Here is a 20,225-nt window from a genome sequence, read left to right on the forward strand (position 1 = left end):
TCTAAGGAAGCAGGCTTAGCCCCCTAGAATCTACCTAGGAATGAAAAGGGTAAGATGTGCGAAAATAGAAAGGGCACAAGATTGGGAATCAGAAGACGGGTTCAAATACCAAATTTGCTGTTTACTGTTTGGTTTTTGATAAGTCTCATCACTTCTCTAGATCTCCATCTCCTCATTTGTGAAACAATGTAAGCTCAAAGGCTTCTTCTTGCTCTAAATTCTAAGACTAAGGCAGACCCACATTCATTTGGCTCTGCTTAGTTTTCGACACCCCCACCCAGGAAGCAGGACCTTGACTAAAGCACTCCACTCCACCCGCAGGAGCCTCACCTCCCTTGCCCTACTGCAGAACTTAGACTGAAATATGTGGAATGCTAGACATCATTCAATCCTAGAAGCTCTTGGTACTGCCATCTTCAGTTGGATCTTGGCTTATAGGTGGAGGCCAAAAAGGGTAGTTGTAAACACCTTGTGTTAAGTGGGCAGTCATCTAACCTTGGATCATGAAAGTAGTTCTCTTGAGACTTGGGGTAAACATAGTCATAGTTGTCTTGGCTAAAGATGATGTTGGGAAGTAGCCCTCTCTGACCTTGGCAGAATACAGACCAACTTGGATTTTAAACATGACCAATTTAAGACAAGGGCTTGTCTTCAATTCTCCTTTGTTTCCATACCAAGCCCCACCTCCAATCCCAAATATTAATTTCCCAGTGTCCAAAAAGTTAGAAAGTTTTTAATATTATATATATATATATTTTGTGTGTATGTACATAGAATATATATATACACACCATACAAAGATACATTATCTTCCCTGATGCCTAGGCAGAGGGAGGAGGAAAAATGTTAAATAAGGCATAAGAAAAGCTGCAATAAGCACCAGCTTGGGACAGTGCTGGAGAAATGGTGTTTGGGGACTTGATAGTTGGGTACTGGGGCCTCAGCCCAAAAGGGGGTATGTAAGGAGGATTATCTGGCCTCCTCTCAAAGTGCCATGGGTCCAAGAAGGGTTCCAGGGAGATTGGGTTTATGTTGACCAAGGAAGAAAATGTATGTTGCAAAATGAGGGGGAAAAATCACTGGCCTAAGAGCCAGAAGACTTGGGATTGAGCCCTGCCCCCAGTACCAATTCACTGTGTGACTTTGGTCAATTTACTTTTACTTGACCTCAGCTTCCTCATCTGTAAAAGGAAGAGTTAAAAAGGTCTATGATTCTAGCATTTGGGGGGGGGAGGGGCGATCCTGATATAATAAAATCTCCCAGCTACTACTTCTATTTTTCCTTTTGATATTATGATGCTGGGAAGTAGGATGGAGTCAGATCAGGAGCAGAGGGGGTAAAAAAATGTAAATAAGGGGAAGGGGAAGATGGCTAGTGCCTGGGGATAAATATAGGAGAATAGGGGACAGAGAAGAATAGCAAGGGATACCAGGGAAAGAGGAGCGAGAATGGTATGGTATAATCTTTATGGAGCAAGATATCAATGAGAAGTAGCGATGGCCATCACTGGGAGTTTGGAGTTGAGTTGAAGGATCCAAAAGAGGAAGGGGCCTAAAACAAAAACCCTTAGCATTCAACACATGCAGCATTTGTTCTCACATTTACTCCTTGTAGGGAATAGAGCCTTAGTCTTCAGAATGAAAGCTTTCAAAGTTTCTTTGGGGTACCCACGCCCTAGCCTCCACTCCTAGATCTGTCTCCTCAAGGCACCATCATCTTGGAGGGCAGCAGTGGCCATCTTTGATCCTGGGGCCAGGCCAGGGTGGTGGTAGATGTCTTGGAACTCTGTGGCCAGGATACCTATCTTTGGTTACATGGACAGCCTCTAACTGGTGACGACTGAGGGCCCCGGATTGGCATCTCCTGACTTCTCAAAAAACACGTAATCCTGGGCAGGGAGGAGCCAATAGGGACCCAATAAGAGGGATTCTGACACAGTATGATCCTTTAATCCCCATCCATGTTCTCCCAAAGAACTGTCCTCCATTTGCCCATCTGTTTTTTCACATAATCCACCCTTAAACCCACACCCTTGAGATGAACAAGACACCCAGATAAAGAAGGAGGAAGAGGGAGCATAGGATAGGAGCACTCACAATGAGAAAGGCTGCCCCCAGCAGCACAGCCTTCAATCGAACATCAAGGTCCAGGGGGAACTGGAGGCCAAACTGGTCTGCATCAGTGAGGGCCTCTGGCACAATGCCTCCCCACTGTTTACTGATCCGACCCACACTCCGTGATTCATCCTTAGTCTTCACCTGATGACCAGGAGGAGGGAACTGATGAGCCGTGAGGTTTGAGGAAGACTAGTTGCTGTATGAGGAATCTACCCCTTCTTGTCCCCTAGCAAGTCCATAATGGATTCCTGAAGAAAACCAGGGTTCTATGGAGAATCTTAACCTTATGGGGTCGATCTAAGTCTCTCTCAAACATATTCATACTTCTTTGGAGCAATTAATTCCCTTCATTTACAGCATAATTACAGTGTTGCAAAGCTCTTTTATTTACCAAAGCTACTACTTTTGAGCTAATTCTAAGGGTCCCGGAGAATTCTTCTGTTTAGGGATATGGTGAACATGGTCACATTCAGCTTGACTACAGCCTTTACCATAGCAAACCCCACTCAGTCTCTTTGCTTTTTCTCCTTAAACATTTTCTAAAACACTTTCTCCAGATACCTACTTCCATAACATTCTACTCTGTATACATTATATCCCACCATTAAATTGTAAGCTCCGATAGCAGCTATTTCATAGCTTTGTACCCCCAGAATATGAGTTTGAATCCGTTTTGCTACATACTACCTATGTGATCTTGCACCAGTTACATAGAGTAATTAGTTACTGATTAATTAATTAGTTGCTGATACTCTGGTATCAGTTTCTTAAAGTGAAGGGAGTCAACTAGATATAGACCTAAATTCTCTTCCAAATCTTGTGATTCTATGAGTAAGTTACTTTTTTTAATTAAAATTTTTAAAAATAATATTAAATTTATTAAATTTTATTTAAAAAGGTTAATCACTTAACTTCTATGAACCTCATTTGCTTTACCTGTAAAATGAGGGGGTTGAACTATGTGGCCTATATGGGGCACTTCCAGCTCTAAAGCTATAATCCTATGGTGCAAACTATCTCACTACCTATCTCTCTGAAAACTACCAAATTGACTTTCTTATGCAACCAATTGAATGCCAATGCTTGTGAGCTTAAGTGTTACAAACTGGTTTTCCCTCCTGGCAGCAATTGGACAACTAGTGGGATGCTAAACCAGTATCAATGGAATAAAGATCTTGTCTAAAAAGACAGAAACTATAAGTTCTCCTTCCTCTCATGTCCCCTAAAATATCCTTAGTAGAAAGGAGCCACTTTGACAGGTGTTTGCAGCATAAAGGTCACAATCTGGCATCACAGCAGTAACCACCGCATTAGACCACAGGGACTGCCATCTTATGGAGGAAACTATCTTTGATCACAGTGGCAGCCATATTGGATTTGGACATTGGTATTAGAGATCCTCAATCTTAGAATTGTCCATCTTGCTTTCTAGGGGTGACTATCTTAAGTCATCAAGGTAAGTATGTTAGACTTTTGAGTACTTCTCTGTCTGTGGAAGGGGACATCACTGTTTTATGTGGCATGCAATACTAAATCTCAGAGTTCTCACTGGTTCCCTAAACTTCCTTGTCATAATTCCTGTCTCTTAATCCCTACCTCAAAGTTGGTGTCACTGCCACAACCACAGGCACAGCATGGCCCCACAACTCGAAGCAGTGTCTGGCGATCTGCATCCTGAATTGAGAACTTGGGCAGGAAGGGATGCCAGGTCTGCAGTACATGCCCAACAGTTGTGCCAGGGGGAGCCTGAACTTCCAGCTAAGGCCATGAGAAGACAGAATCACTACAGGGTTCCAAGCTGTCCAGTCCCCAATCCAGGCCCCAGTTTTCTTCATGGGCCTGGGCCCATGATGGAAGAAGACTAGCAGTTTCTGGATTCCTATCCCCAAGGCCTCTCGGTCCTTCAATATAGCTCCCCCAACCTCAATATCCCTAGCTGTAGCTTCCACCTCCCAGCTTCCAAATCTTTGTCCCCTCGCTTTTTTAGGTGCTACCTCTAAGACGTTGTCCACAAACCCTAGCTCCCCTCAAGTCTCAAACATCCAGGCCCACCTCCTGAAGGCAACAGGGGCAGCAACAGGACCCACAGTGGAGAGGGCGGATCAAGTGCAGGACCTCACGGTTCCTGGGATCAGCCACACGGATACGCACGGGCCGGCGAGCCCCACAGCAGAGACGGGCACAGCAGCTGCTTTCCTCAACTGCCTGGCCCAGTGGTAGCCCTACTCCAGAATGTAGCTCATATCGGTTACAGATATCCCAGCCAAAAAATGCTAGGAGCAAGAGATAAGGAGAGGCAAATACATGGACATTAGTACTGAATTTCTGAGCCCTACTTCCATTCATTCATTCATTCATTCATTTGTTCATTCGTTCATTCGTTCATTCAATAAGCATTTACTAAGCACTTGCTATGTACCAGACATTATACTGATTAGGACACAAGGACAAAAATGAAATAGTTCCTGCCCTCAAGGAGCTTAAGAAACAACATGGAAATAAGTAGATACCAAATATATGCAGAGTAATTTCTGATGGTGAAGGAAGAACACTAGAAACTGGCAAATCAAGACAGGCCTTATGTACAAGGTTGAGCTCAGTCTGAAAGGAATTTTAGAGATTCTACAAGCTAGAGGTGAGTACGGGGGAATTCTAGGCACGGGAGAAAGCCTACGCAAAGGCAGGGATACCAAAGGTATAATGTTGGCTATAAGGGAACAGGAAGTAGGCCAATTTGGTTGGAACACGGTTTCTGAAGGGGAGTAAGGTGAAATAACCCAGGAAAGACAGAACCAAGTCAGAATGTGAAGGATTTTAAATGACAGAGTTATTCTAGGGGTAATTGGGAGCTACTGGGACTTCCTAAACAGGGGAATAACAAAGTCAAACCTTTGGCAGAATTGTTGATTGGAGTGGGGAGAAGCTGGATGCAAAGAGACTGATTAGGAGAATTCTTGTGGTAGTCAAGGACAGATGTGACAAGAGCCTGTACCAGGGTAATGGCCCAGTGAGTGGAAAGGAGACCAATGGGAGAGGTATGGTGGAGGTATAATGAACAAGATTTGGCAATTGATGGATACATAGAGTAAGAGAGAAGAGGATACTTAGGAGGCTTTGTCTACAATGACAGTGGTACCTTCAATAAAATAAGGATATCAGGAAGAGTGGAGGTGGGGGGAGGAAGAAGAGAGATAATGAACTGTTTGAGAATTGCTGACTTTTAAGATGCCCATGGGATATTCAATTGGCAATGTGCCATATGGGGTATAGGAATATGGAATCTCACTCTAGAATCATGTCAAGACTAAGATCAATACACACACAGTGAGGTAAGCAAAACCAGGAAAACAATACACATGACTTCAACAATGTAAGTGGACAAAACAAACAAAATGAAACTAAATATTGTGTAATTATAATAATATATAATACATTACAATTCTCTGTCTTTTTGGAAGTGGGGAGTTACAGGTGTGGAATAATGCCTACAATGTTGGACTTGGTTGCTATGTGGCTTAGTTTTGCTGAACTGTCACTTCTTCCCTTTCTTTTTTATTCTTTGTTATAAGGAATAGATCTCTGAGTAGGGGAAATGAGAGGAAAATATTGGAAAATGAAGGCAATATAAAAACTAAAGGTATCAACATAAAAAAATTTTAAGGAAATGTCCAATTGTCTATTAGAAAGAATATAACTAAGGAAGGGAGTCTAGATATATAAATCTAGGAGTAATTGGCTTAAAGATGATAGTTGAACCGGGGGGAGCTGATATGATGATTTAGAGAAAGAAGGTCTAGTCTCTCCCCATTTTAATCCTACCAATTTCCAAGCAGAAGATTTTCTCTCCCAGCTCCTACCTCAACCATTCTCCAATCTATCAATTTTCCATATCTGACACAATTATACCCCACTTACCTTTCACTTGCTCAATCTTCTGATGAATCAGGATCTGATCAATCTAGGAAGAGAGACACATACAAACACACTTCTCTGCTACCCCATGGAGCTAGAAAGAAAGCCTGAATTTCCAGTTATATTTCCCACTACTTTCCCTTTCATTAACTTTTTGCTTAAGCCCCTAATTTCTTAGTTCCCCTTCTTCCACCTGTCTAAACCCTATTCACCCTTCAAGACTCCAGCCTTTTCTTCCCAGAAGTCTTTCCTGATTCACTACTACCACAATCACCTCTCAAAAGTAAGTTTTTCTCCTTTTTATCCTCTAGCATTTTATATCTCTTATGTCAATTACATTACATCATATATTAAAGTTATTATCTCTTTTATCAGACTATAAGCTCCCTGAAACAAGGACTATATATAAAATACATTTACAAAATTAATTTTGTATTCCCATTACATCCTCCCCAACCAAATTCTCCATTTCCTCAGCCATAAAATGGGCATAATATTTTGACTTACCCTAACACCATGTTGCAAGGACTAAATGAAATAATGTGTGTGTGAAAATGACTTAGGGTCCAGATCCCAGAGCCTTCCTCCCTCATACTTCTAACTCACCTGTACAAGGAATTCCAGGCCGGAAGGGACGCCAGGCAATTGCAGGAAGGGAACAGTAACTGGTTCTGGTTCCAGGGGGGCCACAGGACCAGGGGAAGGGAAGAGGTTGACAATGTGGCCTGGATCAGGTGCAGGATTGGAATATGAGGCAGACTGGGTCACTGGGTATGGGGGTGATGGGGCATAGCCTTTGGGGGGCATGTAACCTGTAGGAAGGTGATATGGAAGAGGGAAGAAGTGAGAAGTAGACTGGCTTCCTTACTTTCCTTAAACTCCCCAGCAAACTAAGAAGAAACACATAGAAGAAGGATGAAAAAAAAAAAAAACCAAACACCTGGAGAAAAAGATGAAGGAGGTAGAACAGAGGCAGCATGAGAGCATAGCAGGGAGGGGCCTCTTCCTAGCAAGTTTAACTACATTCCCAGGAGATGCCTCCCTTGACATCCCACTCCCTCCTTCACCAGTTTCCAAGCCTAAAAGTTGACGGGAGAATGAAGGATAACAGGAGGCCTTATGGAGGTCAGCCCACCTTCACTTATCCCTCAGAGACAAGATCCCTCCCATCCCTGCCCAGTAACCACCCTACCCTAGGAATCCCTAATTACCTCCACAGAAGATACCCTTACCTGCCATGGAGGGGGATGTCTATGTCCGGTGAGGAGTGTCTTCTAGAGGAAGAGAGCCGAGGGGAGAAAGTTGTAGAGAGAAAAAAGGGAGAGTGAGCAAAGACACATAGAGGCAGAGCCACAAATCTGGGACCAGGAGAAAGGTAGGGTGGAGCCTGAGGCTCACTCAGAGAAACAGGAAAAGTGGACGCAGGAATCCGAGATGCCGGCGTGGGACTGGGAGTGGGTAGGTGGGAGGAGGAGGCAGGGAGTAGAAGAAGAAAAAGAGGAAGCTCTACAAGAGACCCGGGAGTCCTGGAACGCCTAGGTCCCAGCCACACCAGTGCCAGCTCCCTCCACTCTCCCAGTCTCTTTGTTCTCTTCTCCCCCCCCCCCCCCCCGATCCCGCCCTGCTCCTCTTCCCTACCCGCCCCTAATCGGATGCCTCTTCTCCACAGCTTACAGTAAGGCAGCTCCCACCCCCAGGACTGCGGGAGGTACCAGGCGGCTCCGTCTGCTCAATTCAGGAGGAGTAAACTATATTCAGATCCGTGCGAACCCTCGAACTGCCCTTCCCCCTAGGTTTCGGGGAAGAGGTCCAAGCACTAGTGCAGAGCCCCCCCCCCGGGTGGGGTGGGAGAGGAGAGGACACGCAGCTGCTTTCTTTGAGCCCTCCCCCCAACCCTTTCCGGATCTTCTTCAACAACTGGGAGAATAGAAACTGACGGGAGAGAGGATGAAAAAGTGAAAGACCGAAAGACAGACTCAAAGACAGTCCCTCCCCGCCCCCCGCCTATCTCTTTCTTCCTCTGCGAATTCTGTGCTCTAAATCTATGATCCTATGATCTCTAGAGGCCAAACCCTTAAGCAGCTAGGCCGCAGACATCAGGAGGTGGCCTGTTTTGGTAGCGCCTATAGGCACCTTGGTTCATGCTCAATGAGTCATTCTAGGTAGTGGGGAGGCGGGAGGAGGGGGAGAAACACAAGTGTGAGGCATGAATCAGTCAAGCTGCATTTATTTAGCACATGCTCTCGGCTTCCGAAGAAAAGGGATGGGCATGGAGGGGCGGGTAGAGAGGGAGCACTGAAAGGGTCAGAGCCAGCCTCTTCTGCTGGAAAATGGCACCCCATGGGATTGGGGCGGGAGTGGAGGCTTCTATGGGACCTACTCCACCCTATGCAGACCAGCCAGCCCCAAGGTGTTGGGTGCTGATATGCAAATTAACCAGCCCTAAATTGTAAGGGCGGGGTACGGATACACAGGGAAGGGAGTGGTTTTAATGGAAAAAGTTACTGTGGTTTGGAGGGGTCACCACACTGGGTATACACATACACTTCCACCACATGACCGCAGCGCCCCCTCCTGGTAAATGCAGGACTACTACGTCCCTGAAACCATTTCATGCTTTTTGAACCCCTTCCTAACTGGTTCCTCTCATATGGAACCAGTTACCACTTATGTGTGCATCAGTCAACCAACATTTATTAATCACCTACTATGTCGTGTTTCCCATACCCATATCTGCATCTCTGGTCCTTACCTCACACATGTGAGACCCATACTTCCCCTATCCTACAGACTCCCTTAGGTTGTTTCATCTTTGCTAAAAACTCAAAGGGAGGTAGTGTAAACATCTGAATGGAAATTTGGAAACCTGGGCTCTTGGAGGCTCTGTCTAACTAGATGTATGTGGTCAAGTTGCTTCCTCTCTCTGGACTTCAGTGGTCTTTTCTGTAAAATAGACTAGGCAAATTGTCACTGAGGTCCCTTCCAGTTCTGATATTCTGAATCTACACAGAATTTTCCTGGCTCAGGTACCACGGAGAGCCTTTTCTGATCTTCCCAATTGCAAGTGCCCTATATTTAACAACCTTGTATTTATATTGTTTTTATCCAACACATACTTGTGTAGGGGAAGGGGGGGAGGGGATAAGCATGTATATAGGCATTGTGCTAAGCCAGGAAGCCCTGGAATCAAAAAGACCTGAGTTCCAATGTGCCCTAGTTGTGTGACCCTGGGCAAGTTAACATCCATTTGCCTCAGTTTCCTCAACTTTAAAATGGGGATAATAATAGCACCCACCTCCCAGACCGGTTGTTAGGATCAAATGAAATGTTTGCAAGAAATTTAGAACAGTACATCGTGCATAGTAGGCACTATGCAAATGTTAGCTATTATTATTACAGCTATTAGCTAATTTCTTTTTTACAAATATTATCTCATTTGATGTATCACCTCATCTTCCTCATCCAATGGCCAGGCTCCCTTTAATTACATCAGAGAAAGTGTTCTCACAGGTGTGAACATCATGTTACCTCATTAACATCTCTGTGATTAACCTGTGATAACATCCCTCAATGTTAACTGGGGGGGGGGGGTAGGAGGAATACCAATACCTGATTTCTTACATATGTGTACATGTTGTAAATTTCCCCCATACAAAGCAAGCATCTTCAGAGTAGAAATTGTTTCATTTTTTGTATCTGTATTCCCAGCACTTAGAATGGTGTCTGATACATAGTAGCTATTCAATAAATACTTCTTGATTGGTTGATGGATACATCTAAAGCCAATATCTTCATCTTCCTTTTCAGACTATTACTGATTCTGCAATTTTAAAAATCAAACATGTTTACAATGTTGGTGTCTTTTTCCCCTTCTTTTCCCTCCATCTTCAATTACCAAATCTTGTCCATGCTGCCTTTAAAATATCTCTAGGATCCTAGCCTTTGTCTCCATTTCTGTGGCCCCTTTTCATTTACAATTACATGCATTCCAATTTACTAAGCACCTACTAAGGGCAGGCACTGTCCTGGAGGTAGGTGTGGTAGGACATAAAGATTAATAAAACACCACAACTACAGTCTGTTAGGGGAGATGTCACTTAAATATAAACAACTGGTGGGGAGGCTGGGTGTCGAAGTGGATAGAGCTCTGGCCTTGGAGTCAGGAAGACCTGAGTTCAAATGTGGACTCAGACACTTAACATTTACTAGCTGTATGACCCTTGGTGAGTCACTTAACCCCAACTGCCTCATCAGAAAACAAAAACAAAAAAAAACCAAAAAACAACAACAACAACAACAAACAACTGGAATCAAGGTTGAGTGTGGTAAGTGGGAAAGAAATACAAAGTGCTATGAGAGTTCAGAGAAGGAAAAGATTACCTACCAACCTGAGAAGGAGAGATAAGGGAAGGCTTCATGGAGGAGGTGGCTTCAGCCTCTGTGGATTTCAACTGGCAGAGATGCTGGGAAAGGACATTTCAGGTCAAAGGAATGCCATAAGCAAAAGTGTAATAAGGCAGAAAACTGTAGGAGTAAATTCAAGAAATTTGGATGGACTATAGAGTATAGGAAGGGGAATAGTATGAGATAAGGGTGGAAAAGTAGGTTAGAGTCAGAATAGGCAGGATTTGAATGCTAGATTAAAGAGTTTGGACTTTATGTAGTAGCCTTTAGGGAGTCACTAAAGGTTTTTGAGAAGAGGAATGACATTAGACCTGATTATTCTAGCAGTGGTAATACAACTGAATAGAAGTTAAAAGAGAGAGTGAGTATCAGAATGAGGTGGTTGCAGCAAAAATGGAAAAGAGGGGATGGATGTAAAAAAAATTTTTTTTTGTGGAAGTATAATTCACAAAGACATGCCTTAGATTCACTTCAACAAATGTTAATAAGGCTTACTATGTCTAAGACACTATAGTAGGTCCTGAGCATATAAAAGACAAAAATAAAACAGTTCCAACACCCCCAAAGGAGCTTACATTCTAACATGGGATACAACATGGGGGGGGCGCATAATTTCAGGAGATAGTAACAAGTAAGGCTTCTGGAGGAAGTGAGGAGGTGATAACTAGCCTAGAAGAAAGATAAGTATTTTGGGAGGTTGAAACAGGGAAGGAGTACATTCCAGGTGAGGAGAGGGCTTGTTTAATGCACAAAAATGAGAGATGGATATGGAATTCGAATTCAGGGAACAGCTAATAGTTCACTTTAAAACAGATTAGGACATAAAGGGGAATAACATGAAATAAGTCTGTCAGGGTAGGTTAGAGACAGATTATGGGAGACCTTAAAAATGCCTGTCCAAAAAGGTATTTTGTCCTAGATGCTATTGAAAGTCAAGAGACTGATGTGGTCTATCCCTCCCCTACAGACTTTGCTTATGAGGTCAAGGTGGAGGGGAATTGCAAGGGAAATACCCACAAAGCACTTAGGAAGCAACATGGACTGCAGATGCAAGAAGTAAAAAAGCCAACAGGTTTATTTAGTATATATTCACAACCAGAAACAGCTCTGGCAGAGTAAGGGATCCTATCAGGATAGTCCTCAGGTGGAAAGTAGAGCTAGAGATTTGGCCATAAGGCAAGCCAAATCTGATATAGGGACTAAAAGGGTCAGAGTGGTTTCCTCTTTCCCCAATCCTTAGTCAAGAGGGTTAGGCATGGCCAGAGATACATACCAAATCAGCCCCATTGAGGTAAGGGTTGGGGGGGCTACCTTAGGTTGATGAAAAGGGGGCTTTGAGCTTAGGTCCTGATATGCTAATCAGGCAACCAGAACATGGCAGGAAAACTGTGAAAGGGATGGGCCATGCAAGGCACCCCAAATAGGTAAGTCAAAAGTCAATTTCCTGCTTCCTCTGTGTCTTAGTCCCCTATGTTTGGAATTCATTTCCAAATAGTTTAGATGTTACTTCCCATACAAGGCTTTTCTCAGCTACCACCATTCCACTTGTTTGTGTTCTCTCCTTCTTGAAATTAATTTGAATAAATTTATATATGTACATGTTATATTCTTTCCCTACCCCTACCCACAATAATAGGTAGACTGGTGGACGGCAGGGGCTGTTTGCTGGAGATATTTTGAAAACAGAATGTACAAGACTTGGTGCCTGGAAGTAGGTGAGAAAGGAAGCAAAAACGCCAAGGTTTCAACTTTGACTTTCAAAATAGTAGAATCAGTAACAGACTGGAAGGAAGATGAGTATCTTAGCTTTAGATGTAGATCCATAGAATGTCATAACAGGACAGATCCTCAAAGATCATGTTATCCAATCCACTTTACAAAGAGTACACTGAGGCACAGTACCTTGCATATAGTAGGTACTTGTTTGAACTAAAGATTATTTTGGGAGCTGCCTGAAGAAAGAATTGAAGGAAGGAGAGACTGGAATCAGGAAGACCAAATAAGGAGACTATTACAATAGCCTAAAGGGACGTGATGAAGCCCTAAGTTAGTGGCAGTTTAGGTAGAAAGAGGGGGATGAATATGAGATAGGTCAATGAGGTACAACTGACAAGACTTGGCAGCTCAATATGGAGATTGAGGGAGAGAGAAATGACAAAGATGACTTTAAGACTACAAACTTGGATATCTAGGAGATGGTGCTGCCCTTAATGGGAAATTTGAAGAAGTGATGTGTTTGGGGGAAAGATTCTGTTTTAGACATGCTCAGTTTAGAAATGTAGACATCTAGCAGGGAGTTGGTGATATGGGATTGGAGTTGGGGAGAGATTAATAGGAGTTATTTGTGTAATGTTAGGAAATGAACTTATCAGCTGACAAGAAAACCAAGGTTAATATAAGGGTAACAGATGAAGCCAGCCTAGTAGATGAGATTACCAAAGGACAGAACATAAATAAGAGTCCCTCAGGTCAGATTCCTCTCACACCCTGCTACCCAGGAGGGATTAATAAAGATGCCAAAGTTTTCTGCATTTCATTTTTAATTTTCTTCTCACTCCCAATTTCCAAACAAAACACCAGCAAAGATGGAGAAATCAAGTTCCCCAGCATCCCATCATTTGGTGTCTTCTCCCAGGAACAACTGGAGTACCCTTACAAAAACAGGCTTGCTGCATCATGCCTGAAGAGGTTAGTCTGAAGACTGGTTGGGTGTGATAATACAGGGGAAGATCAAAGAGCTAAGGCAAGCCAGCCAAGAATAAGCAGGGAGCCCCCCACAGGGGCAACTGGCATTGCCATGGTATCTCCTGTCAGGGCCTGGTAGTAAAAGCTGCCACAGAAGAAGGAGATCCCAGAGGTAAGCAGAGTCCCAGCCTGGGAGTAAAGAAGACAGACATGTGAAGCTCTTAAGTGCAGGAACTAGGAATAGGGGATTACACCAACTCTGTTTCTCCTGTGATATAGGAGTGTTCCCACAAGTCCTCAGCCCATGACTCATCCCTCCACACGCTCCTTCAGTCTCTGACTTGTTCCTCCAGCCCTGCCCAGTCACAGCATTCACTCTCTCAATAAAGATAGCACTTGTTCCTCTGCGAAGATAAGCTTTGGTGGAGAGGACATTCTGGGCAGGCTAGAGGATGAACAGGCTGGGAGGCACCCTGAAACTTACCCAAATCTGCTTGCTACAGAGGGGGACGCAGAGCAGAGCCAAACTGTGGAAGAAGTGGTGTTTGTTGGTTTTCTCAAAAAGCTAGAAAATGAAAGAAAATGCAAGAACTGCATTTTTCTCAGGAATTCGTATAGATTTATAGTTTCCTCTCCACTCCTTTAAAGGTTCCCTGTTTTATTGAAGTCCCTAGTCCCACCTTCTCTAAGAAATAACCAGGTTTTCATGGCCCCTCCCCCACAGAGCATAGGGCACGTATACTCCAATACATTTTGGCTTCCCCAACCCCAGTTCTTTTAGTGACCCAAGTAACTAGGGCTCCTTTTCTCTTGGGAACTCTACACATTAGGACCATCACCAACTCCCCCCACCCCCTAAGGCCCAGGCCAGCAGCAAAGGTAGGGCAGCTCTTTTACCTCCTTACGATATGGGTCCTGGATGTTCGCACCTGTAAAAGATAATAGCAAAAATTAATACCGACCCGTCAATCCAAGCATTTTACGAAATCGTGCCAGCACCTAACCGGCCAGCCTGGGATAAAGGGGTCCTTCAAATGGGCCCCTTGCAGGCTTCTGATTAGGCAGAAGCAGTAAATTGACAGTCAAGGTAGCCAATCGTGGTGAGACTGGGTAGGTTGGAGAAGGGTCTTTTCCTTCGAAAACTAACCCATAAAGGTGGTCGAGGGCAGGCTCGAACCAGACCAGTTAAGTCCACCCTCGACCAGTTTTAGTCCGCCCGGCTCCCAGCTTTTACCCATTTGACCCTTTGAAGTCACCCACTTCCAGACCCCTGCTCCTGACCCTCTCCCCCTCAGCTCTATACCCATAATTTAAGCCCCGGCCCGGCCCCCTGACCATGCGCCCCGTAAGTGGCCAACCCCAAGGCACTGGCTCCGGACACAGCGCCTAAGCGGCGGAAAGCAGCACCCAGTCCAGCCATGGCAGTAGAAGGTCACAGAATTTAGGAATTGCGGACCATAGACCCGAGAATCTGGCCAATCCCAATCGTCTATGCAAATGAAGTCTTCCACTGCCCAATCCTGGCTGCGTTAATTTTAGCGTCTACCACCTTCACCCCTCAACCAAGTTGAAAAGATTGTGAAGCTGCTGGTGAATGGCGGAGGTGCCCTACGGGCGGAAGAACTGAAAACCAATTAGGAGGTGGGCAAGGGGCGGGTGGAAGAGAAGAGACACCACCTAAGGCTGGACTCAAAGTCCGAAATCACTCCCTCATAGCCCCACCTACTCCCACTGGCCCCGCCTCGTGTGCTGCAAACCCAGCCTACCTTTGGAGAGACGATTTTGGTCCCTATTTCTTTTAAGCTCCACCCACTGCCTATAGGGCTCCTCCTCCCTGCCTCGAGAGACCGGGAGGTCTATTTTTTTCTGGGCTCCCCCTGCTTGGTTCGCATTGCCCCCTACCCAAGTTTACTAGAAACCACACCCAGGCCCCCTTGTCCCGGCCTCTCCACAGCCCAGATCTCCAGGGCCAAACCCGCGCCTAGGGCAGGGGAAGAAGTGTCCAGAAGAGGGAGCCACCCCCACCCCAACCCCAGGTACCCCTTACATCTTCTCACTTAAGCCCCACCTGTCTCGCGCTTCCTCCTCTCCTCACCTCCTTCTCTACACTTAGTCCAACTAGGTTCATTCAGCCTCTTCGATGCCTCTAGGTTTCTATCTGTCACCGCCCCTCCTCCTTTCACTCCTTTCTTCCACCTCCATCCCCGACCCCCATTTCCACTACCTCTCCATGGTCTCTGAAGGAGCAAAAGGCGTGGGAAAGATGGGGCCAAAGTGGGGAGAAGAGGCGAGGGGTACCTGAAGTTGGGGTAGGGGAGGAGAGAGAGGAGGAAAGGGGGAGGGATGGGAGAGAAGCGGGGAGGCGGGAGCGAAGAAAAAGGGAAGGAATGGGTGGAGGGAGAGAGGACATCAGAGTGAGGGGATGCAAGGCTCTGTAGGCCGGGGAAAGAGAAGGGAGGGAGGGAAGTAGCGAGCTCGAGCGGGTTGGGGGGAGGGAGAGGGGAGGGGGAGGCAGCTGGGCTGTGACGCGCGTGGCTGCTGCGGCTGCTCCGCCGGCGGCTCATCACTCTCGGGCTGGGATGGACGAGGGGCGGGCGGGCCCCGGCTCGCAGAACCAGGAGTTCGGGCCGCCCAGCAGCTAAGCGCTTCCCCCACCACTCCTCTCCTCTACCTCCACCATACCCCGAGGGACACTGTCCCCGCTCTGCCTTCCCCAATCCCAGGATCTCTGGAACCCAGCTCCCAACCCCCTAGCCCAGGGTTGGGGAGGTCGGCAAGGGACCGAAAACCCGACCTTTTCTGATCTTCCCTGGATTTTCTTCCCCCTTACTCGAGACCGAGTGGATCCATCCTCCTCCTTCCTAAGGATTCCGACCTAATTCCCTCCTGTTCAGAGGATTCAGCGTGGGGCCTTCCCGACAGCCCTCAGATCCCTTAGGATCTCTGGAGACTATCCCCCCCCATCCCTGATCCCTCAGGATCCGTGAGATCCGCCACCTTCTCCCCATTTTCAATTCTTCCTCAATCAAGTCCTATCGGGAGACGCCCCCAGCCCAATTCGAATATCTCCGGGGATCCAGCGGTCTCCAATCCATCGTACTCTACCCCCGCTGCGGGATTCCTGGTTCCCAGCCCCCTCCTAGGCGGGCATCTGCTTCTCCTTTCCCTGGCCTCGTACCCTACCTCTCCTCTCCCAGGGAATCGACTGGATCCCGGCCCGCCCCCGGGGCTTGGGGTAATCCCCCTCCCCAGTAGGGTGAGGCGCTGTGGGCGGGGGCCCGGTCTGCCGGGTTTGGAGGCTCTAAGGCCCCTGCACCCCTAAGGACCCTGTCTGCCTTCCTCCTCCCCCACTCCGAGCCCCAGATGGAGAAGCCACGGCCCCGGGGTTGAGGCAGGTAAGAGACTGGGGAGGGGCCCCAGAGGGTCTGCCGTGTGCCTGTCTCTGCATATCTCTCTCTAGCCATCTTCAGTCCCTATATCTCTGTATCTTCATTTCTCCCTCTCTTTCTTGGTCTTGGTCACTTTGTCTCTGTCTCTTTGTCTCTCTCTCTCTCCAGCCCATGAATGATCCTTTCAATGGGCCCACAGACCCCGTGTGTTCCCATCTCCCCCTCCTCCTCCCCCTTCCTGGCCAATCCATTTCTCCACTGCAGGGGAGGGGGCTGAGGCCTGAACCCCTGCCCCCCAACTCCCTTTGGGTTTGGGGAGTCAGGCCTGAGCAGGGGATGGAGGGAGGGAGGGAGGGAGAGATTGGAAAAGAGAAGGGGGGGTGGGGAAGAAAGATTGGAAGAGAAATGGAGACATAAGATGGGAAGAGAGAGATAGGGGAGAGATGAGTGTAAGAAATAGAGGACAGGGAGATGGGAGGGAGATATTGGCAGAAAGGAAGGGGAAAGAGATGAGAAAGAGATGGAGAAAGAAATTGGGCATGAGAGAGAGATGGGGACAGATTAAGGCAAAAGGAAGATGCAGGGGAAAATGCATAGAGATATGGAGGGAAAGAGAGAAAGATGGAGAAAGAAGGGGAAGAGGGATGAAGGAGAGGGAGGAAAAGGATGTAGGTAGAAAAGGGATGAGACCGATGGAGATCAGAAGTGTTGGAAGATGGAGGGAGTGGGAGGGAGAGATGTAAGGGAGAAAAAGAAACAAAAATGGGGAGATGGGATGGGATGGAGGCAGAAGGAGAAGCCGGGAGAACTAGAGAGAGATTGTGGAGTGGAGAAGTAACTGAATGGTGGGGATGGAGAGCAGTGAAACAAGACCCAAGTGAGTTGGGATATGAAATGCCAGGAGAGGGCAGGGTCCTAAAGAATAGAACAGTGAGTTGGGGGGGGAGGAAAGGTAAGGTGGGAAAGGGATAGGACTGGAGTGGTATTGGGGATTTCTGTATCCTCATCTCCAGAATAAATTGACACCTGCAGAGAGAGCTGGTCTGGCAGGCATGCAAACATTGCTGGCTCCGAAAATGACCCAAAGAAATATCCTTGTCAGCAAACAGCTTTGGCAGTGGTAGGGGAGGGGAGGAAAGAGTATGTAAGAAACACCCAGGTGTCTGGATTTCTCCCCTTCCCTACCTCCTGCTTTTTTCAGGGGACCCAGGTGCTTTATCCACAAATATTATGTGATAATTGGTTCCATCTTAGTGAACTGGGAGAGGAGAGGTAAGGGAGGCAGATAGGCTGGTTGTCTGAGCCCTAGAAAGGAGAAAAGGCTAGATTTAGAGCCAATACAGAAGTGGGATACTAGATTGAGGTGGAGGGATAGGTGAAACATGTAGGTGGTAACCCCAGTGCCAGTAAGGAACCTTCAGTTCTTTTTGGGGGGGGGTGATCTAGAAGAGTAGGGTGGACAGAAACTTACACTGTCAAGGGGCAGTTGCTGTGTTCATCTCAAGCCTTCTACCCCACCCCCCACTATTCCAGCATCAGTAGTTCTCCCTCCCTACCTATTCACCAGAGTCTGCAGGCCTGGGTCACTAGTGCTATACTAGGATTGGCCAACAAGGGGGGCAAGAGGCGGGACTTTCAGGCCTCTCTGGCACCCCCAACTCCTCCACCCACAATACAGGCTCTTTTATTTTACTTCTAAGGGTGGGAGAGACCCAGGAGTCTGGTGTCCCAGTCCTTGAGTTTTTTTCCACTCTTACTCCTCCAACCCCTGTTTCTAGTAGAGATCCCAGTATCTCTGGTCTCAAAGCCCTTCATGCCCCCCTTCTCCACCTCTTAGCCTCCTTCCAGGGTTAAAGCTGCAGCTGGTTGCCGCGGTAACATTGCGGGGCAGCATCCAGTTGTCCTGGCAACCAGTACCAGGATCACACATCTTTCCCCAGAAATTGCCCCCCACCCCCATATAAACCCTCCTCCCCAGTCAGAAGATCCAGGCTTTCAGTTGTCCAGTCCCTAGCTCACCAGAAACCCTTGAACTTTAGGGGAAAGAGAAAGAAGGCATCTATGTGAAAGAAGATGGGTGGCAGCTGGAGGGCTGGATACCTAAGTCCCCTTGGGTACTGAGGGATGGAGAAGAAAAGAATCTGGGGGCTTGGAAACCTGGGTCCCAGGAACTACCTCAGAGCAAGGGTGGGAATGGGGAGTTTGCTGTGGTGGTTAAATTATAGCTCCAAAGTAATTAACACAGATAAACAAACCACCACTTCCTGCTAATTAATGAATTGGTATTTTTCTTTTCTCTTTCAAGTCTATTTCTCTCCTCCCCCAGACCAACACCATGTATGTGTGTGTATGTGAGTGTGTGTGTGTGTGTGTGTGTGTGTGTGTGTGTGTGTGTGTAAGTAATCCTGGACACCCCAGGCTCTGAGAGAAGCCAGAACTAGGAAGTATCGAGACCCTATGTTCAGGGGACCTGAATCCCTAACCCCAAAGAGTTGTGCTGTAGGGATTCAAGGACCTTAGACTATGCTGACCTGAGCTCCTTCCTGAGTGCCTTAACCACTTATTGACCATGACCTAGCTCCTCTTATCCCTTGCCTTGTATCTGTTCTGGGAGTGGTAGGGTTGAGGGGTTGGTGGGAGGGATGGGAATAATGCAGAACCTGAGTTCTAACTAACCACTTGTCTCTTCTCTCTGTTTCCCCCTCCTGTTTTGCTTCTATCTTAATCCTCCCTTCCTTTTTGTTTCTTTTCTTTTTTTTTTGCTTCTATATCCCTCCCTCTTCCTGTTTTTCTTTTTCTGTATCCCTCTATCTCTCCATCCCCAAGCCTGCTCTTTTATCTCTCTCTAGGTCCTGCCGTCTTCCCCCACTTACCATCTACCCCCCCCCATTCCCCACCCTTTGCTCTCTCCATGGAGCGCAACAGACCTCTCTTCTCCCCGATCTAACTTCCCCTCCCTCCCTGCCCCTTTCCTTCCCCCTTTTCCCCCTCCCCATCCTTCCCCCTGGGGAGAGGGGGGGGATCTCCCTCCCTCTCCCCCCCTACTCTCTCTCTCTCCGAGGGGGGGATCCAGGGGAGGGAGGGGGGTCCCCCCCAATCAGCATGTGGCTCTTGGTGCTGTGTCTGGTGGGGCTGGTGGGGGCTCAAAGGGGCGGAGGGGGTCCAATAGGCGGTATCCCAGGGGGTCCTGGGGCTGGGGAGGAACGATTCCCAGTGGTTGGCACCGCATATGGGCGTGTGCGGGGAGTTCGCAGAGAACTCAACAACGAGATCCTGGGCCCAGTGATGCAGTTTCTGGGGGTCCCCTATGCCACACCCCCTCTGGGGGCCCGACGCTTCCAGCCCCCTGAGGCACCAGCCTCTTGGCCTGGGGTGAGGAACGCTACCGCCCTCCCGCCTGCCTGCCCCCAGAACCTCCACGGCGCCCTCCCAGCCATCATGCTCCCGGTCTGGTTCACGGACAACCTGGAGGCTGCCGCTGGCTACGTGCAGAACCAGAGTGAGGACTGTCTGTACCTCAACCTCTACGTGCCCACCGAGGATGGTAAGGGCAGAGACTGGTGGTACAAATCTGCCCCCTTCCCTAGGTCTGACACACACACATACCCCTTCATACACAGATCCCATACTCCACCCACAGGCACCTTTTCATCAAGGCAAATAATCATATTCTCTCTCTCTCTCTCTCTCTCTCTCTCTCTCTCTCTCTCTCTCTCT

The 20,225-nt window shown here is 47.3% G+C and overlaps 3 protein-coding genes across 5 annotated transcripts in view; 1 reads left to right on the forward strand and 2 right to left on the reverse strand.

Annotated features, from left to right (window-relative positions):
• Window positions 1–750: 750 nt before the first annotated feature.
• PLSCR3 (phospholipid scramblase 3) lies at window positions 751–13,684 on the reverse strand. 2 transcript variants are annotated; one of them, XM_027857086.1, is made up of 8 exons: window positions 13,604–13,684; window positions 7,263–7,304; window positions 6,637–6,842; window positions 6,034–6,076; window positions 4,171–4,391; window positions 3,715–3,876; window positions 2,098–2,259; window positions 751–1,889 (listed from the first exon to the last, which is right to left on the reverse strand). In XM_027857086.1, the coding sequence occupies exons 2-8, from the start codon at window positions 7,267–7,269 to the stop codon at window positions 1,827–1,829; spliced, it is 864 nt and encodes a 287-aa protein (XP_027712887.1). In that variant the 5' UTR covers window positions 7,270–7,304; window positions 13,604–13,684; the 3' UTR covers window positions 751–1,826. The 2 variants fall into 2 exon arrangements, with proteins under 2 accessions (XP_027712887.1, XP_027712888.1); XM_027857087.1 differs by lacking the exon at window positions 13,604–13,684 and adding an exon at window positions 7,705–8,036.
• TMEM256 (transmembrane protein 256) lies at window positions 12,957–14,569 on the reverse strand. Its single transcript, XM_027857088.1, has 4 exons — window positions 14,455–14,569; window positions 14,017–14,048; window positions 13,604–13,684; window positions 12,957–13,308 (listed from the first exon to the last, which is right to left on the reverse strand). Exons 1-4 carry the CDS (start codon window positions 14,537–14,539, stop codon window positions 13,165–13,167), a joined length of 342 nt encoding a protein of 113 aa, XP_027712889.1. The 5' UTR covers window positions 14,540–14,569; the 3' UTR covers window positions 12,957–13,164.
• A 1,132-nt stretch (window positions 14,570–15,701) lies between these two features.
• The window catches only part of NLGN2 (neuroligin 2), a 16,337-nt gene continuing 11,813 nt past the window's right edge, over window positions 15,702–20,225 (forward strand). The window contains exons 1-2 of one of the 2 annotated variants that reach the window (XM_027857233.1): window positions 15,702–16,514; window positions 19,920–20,052. In XM_027857233.1, the coding sequence (XP_027713034.1) occupies window positions 19,947–20,052 (106 nt within the window). In that variant the 5' untranslated portion in view covers window positions 15,702–16,514; window positions 19,920–19,946. Of the gene's footprint in view, window positions 16,515–19,610; window positions 20,053–20,225 lie in introns of those variants that run through there. The other variant, XM_027857232.1, reaches the window with a different exon arrangement.

This window comes from Vombatus ursinus, unplaced genomic scaffold (genome assembly GCF_900497805.2).
Source record: "Vombatus ursinus unplaced genomic scaffold, bare-nosed wombat genome assembly UNPS02011916.1, whole genome shotgun sequence".
NCBI classification, from domain to species: Eukaryota; Metazoa; Chordata; class Mammalia; order Diprotodontia; family Vombatidae; genus Vombatus; species Vombatus ursinus.

Bases quoted from the DNA above. Each gene is read 5' to 3' on its own strand.
- PLSCR3 (XM_027857086.1), bottom strand. The intron at 4,392-6,033 runs GTAAGTGGGGTA...TCTTGCTCCTAG, and splicing joins GAAGATTGAGCAAGTGAAAG to CATTTTTTGGCTGGGATATC. The intron at 2,260-3,714 runs GTAGGGATTAAG...CCTGGTCATCAG, and splicing joins GCAGTGACACCAACTTTGAG to GTGAAGACTAAGGATGAATC.
- TMEM256 (XM_027857088.1), bottom strand. From the start codon at position 14,539: ATGGCTGGACTGGGTGCTGCTTTCCGCCGCTTAGGCGCTGTGTCCGGA. The intron at 14,049-14,454 runs GTCAGGGGGCCG...TATCTTTTACAG, and splicing joins GGCCACTTACGGGGCGCATG to GTGCGAACATCCAGGACCCA. The intron at 13,685-14,016 runs GTAAAAGAGCTG...TTCATTTTCTAG, and splicing joins AGGACCCATATCGTAAGGAG to CTTTTTGAGAAAACCAACAA.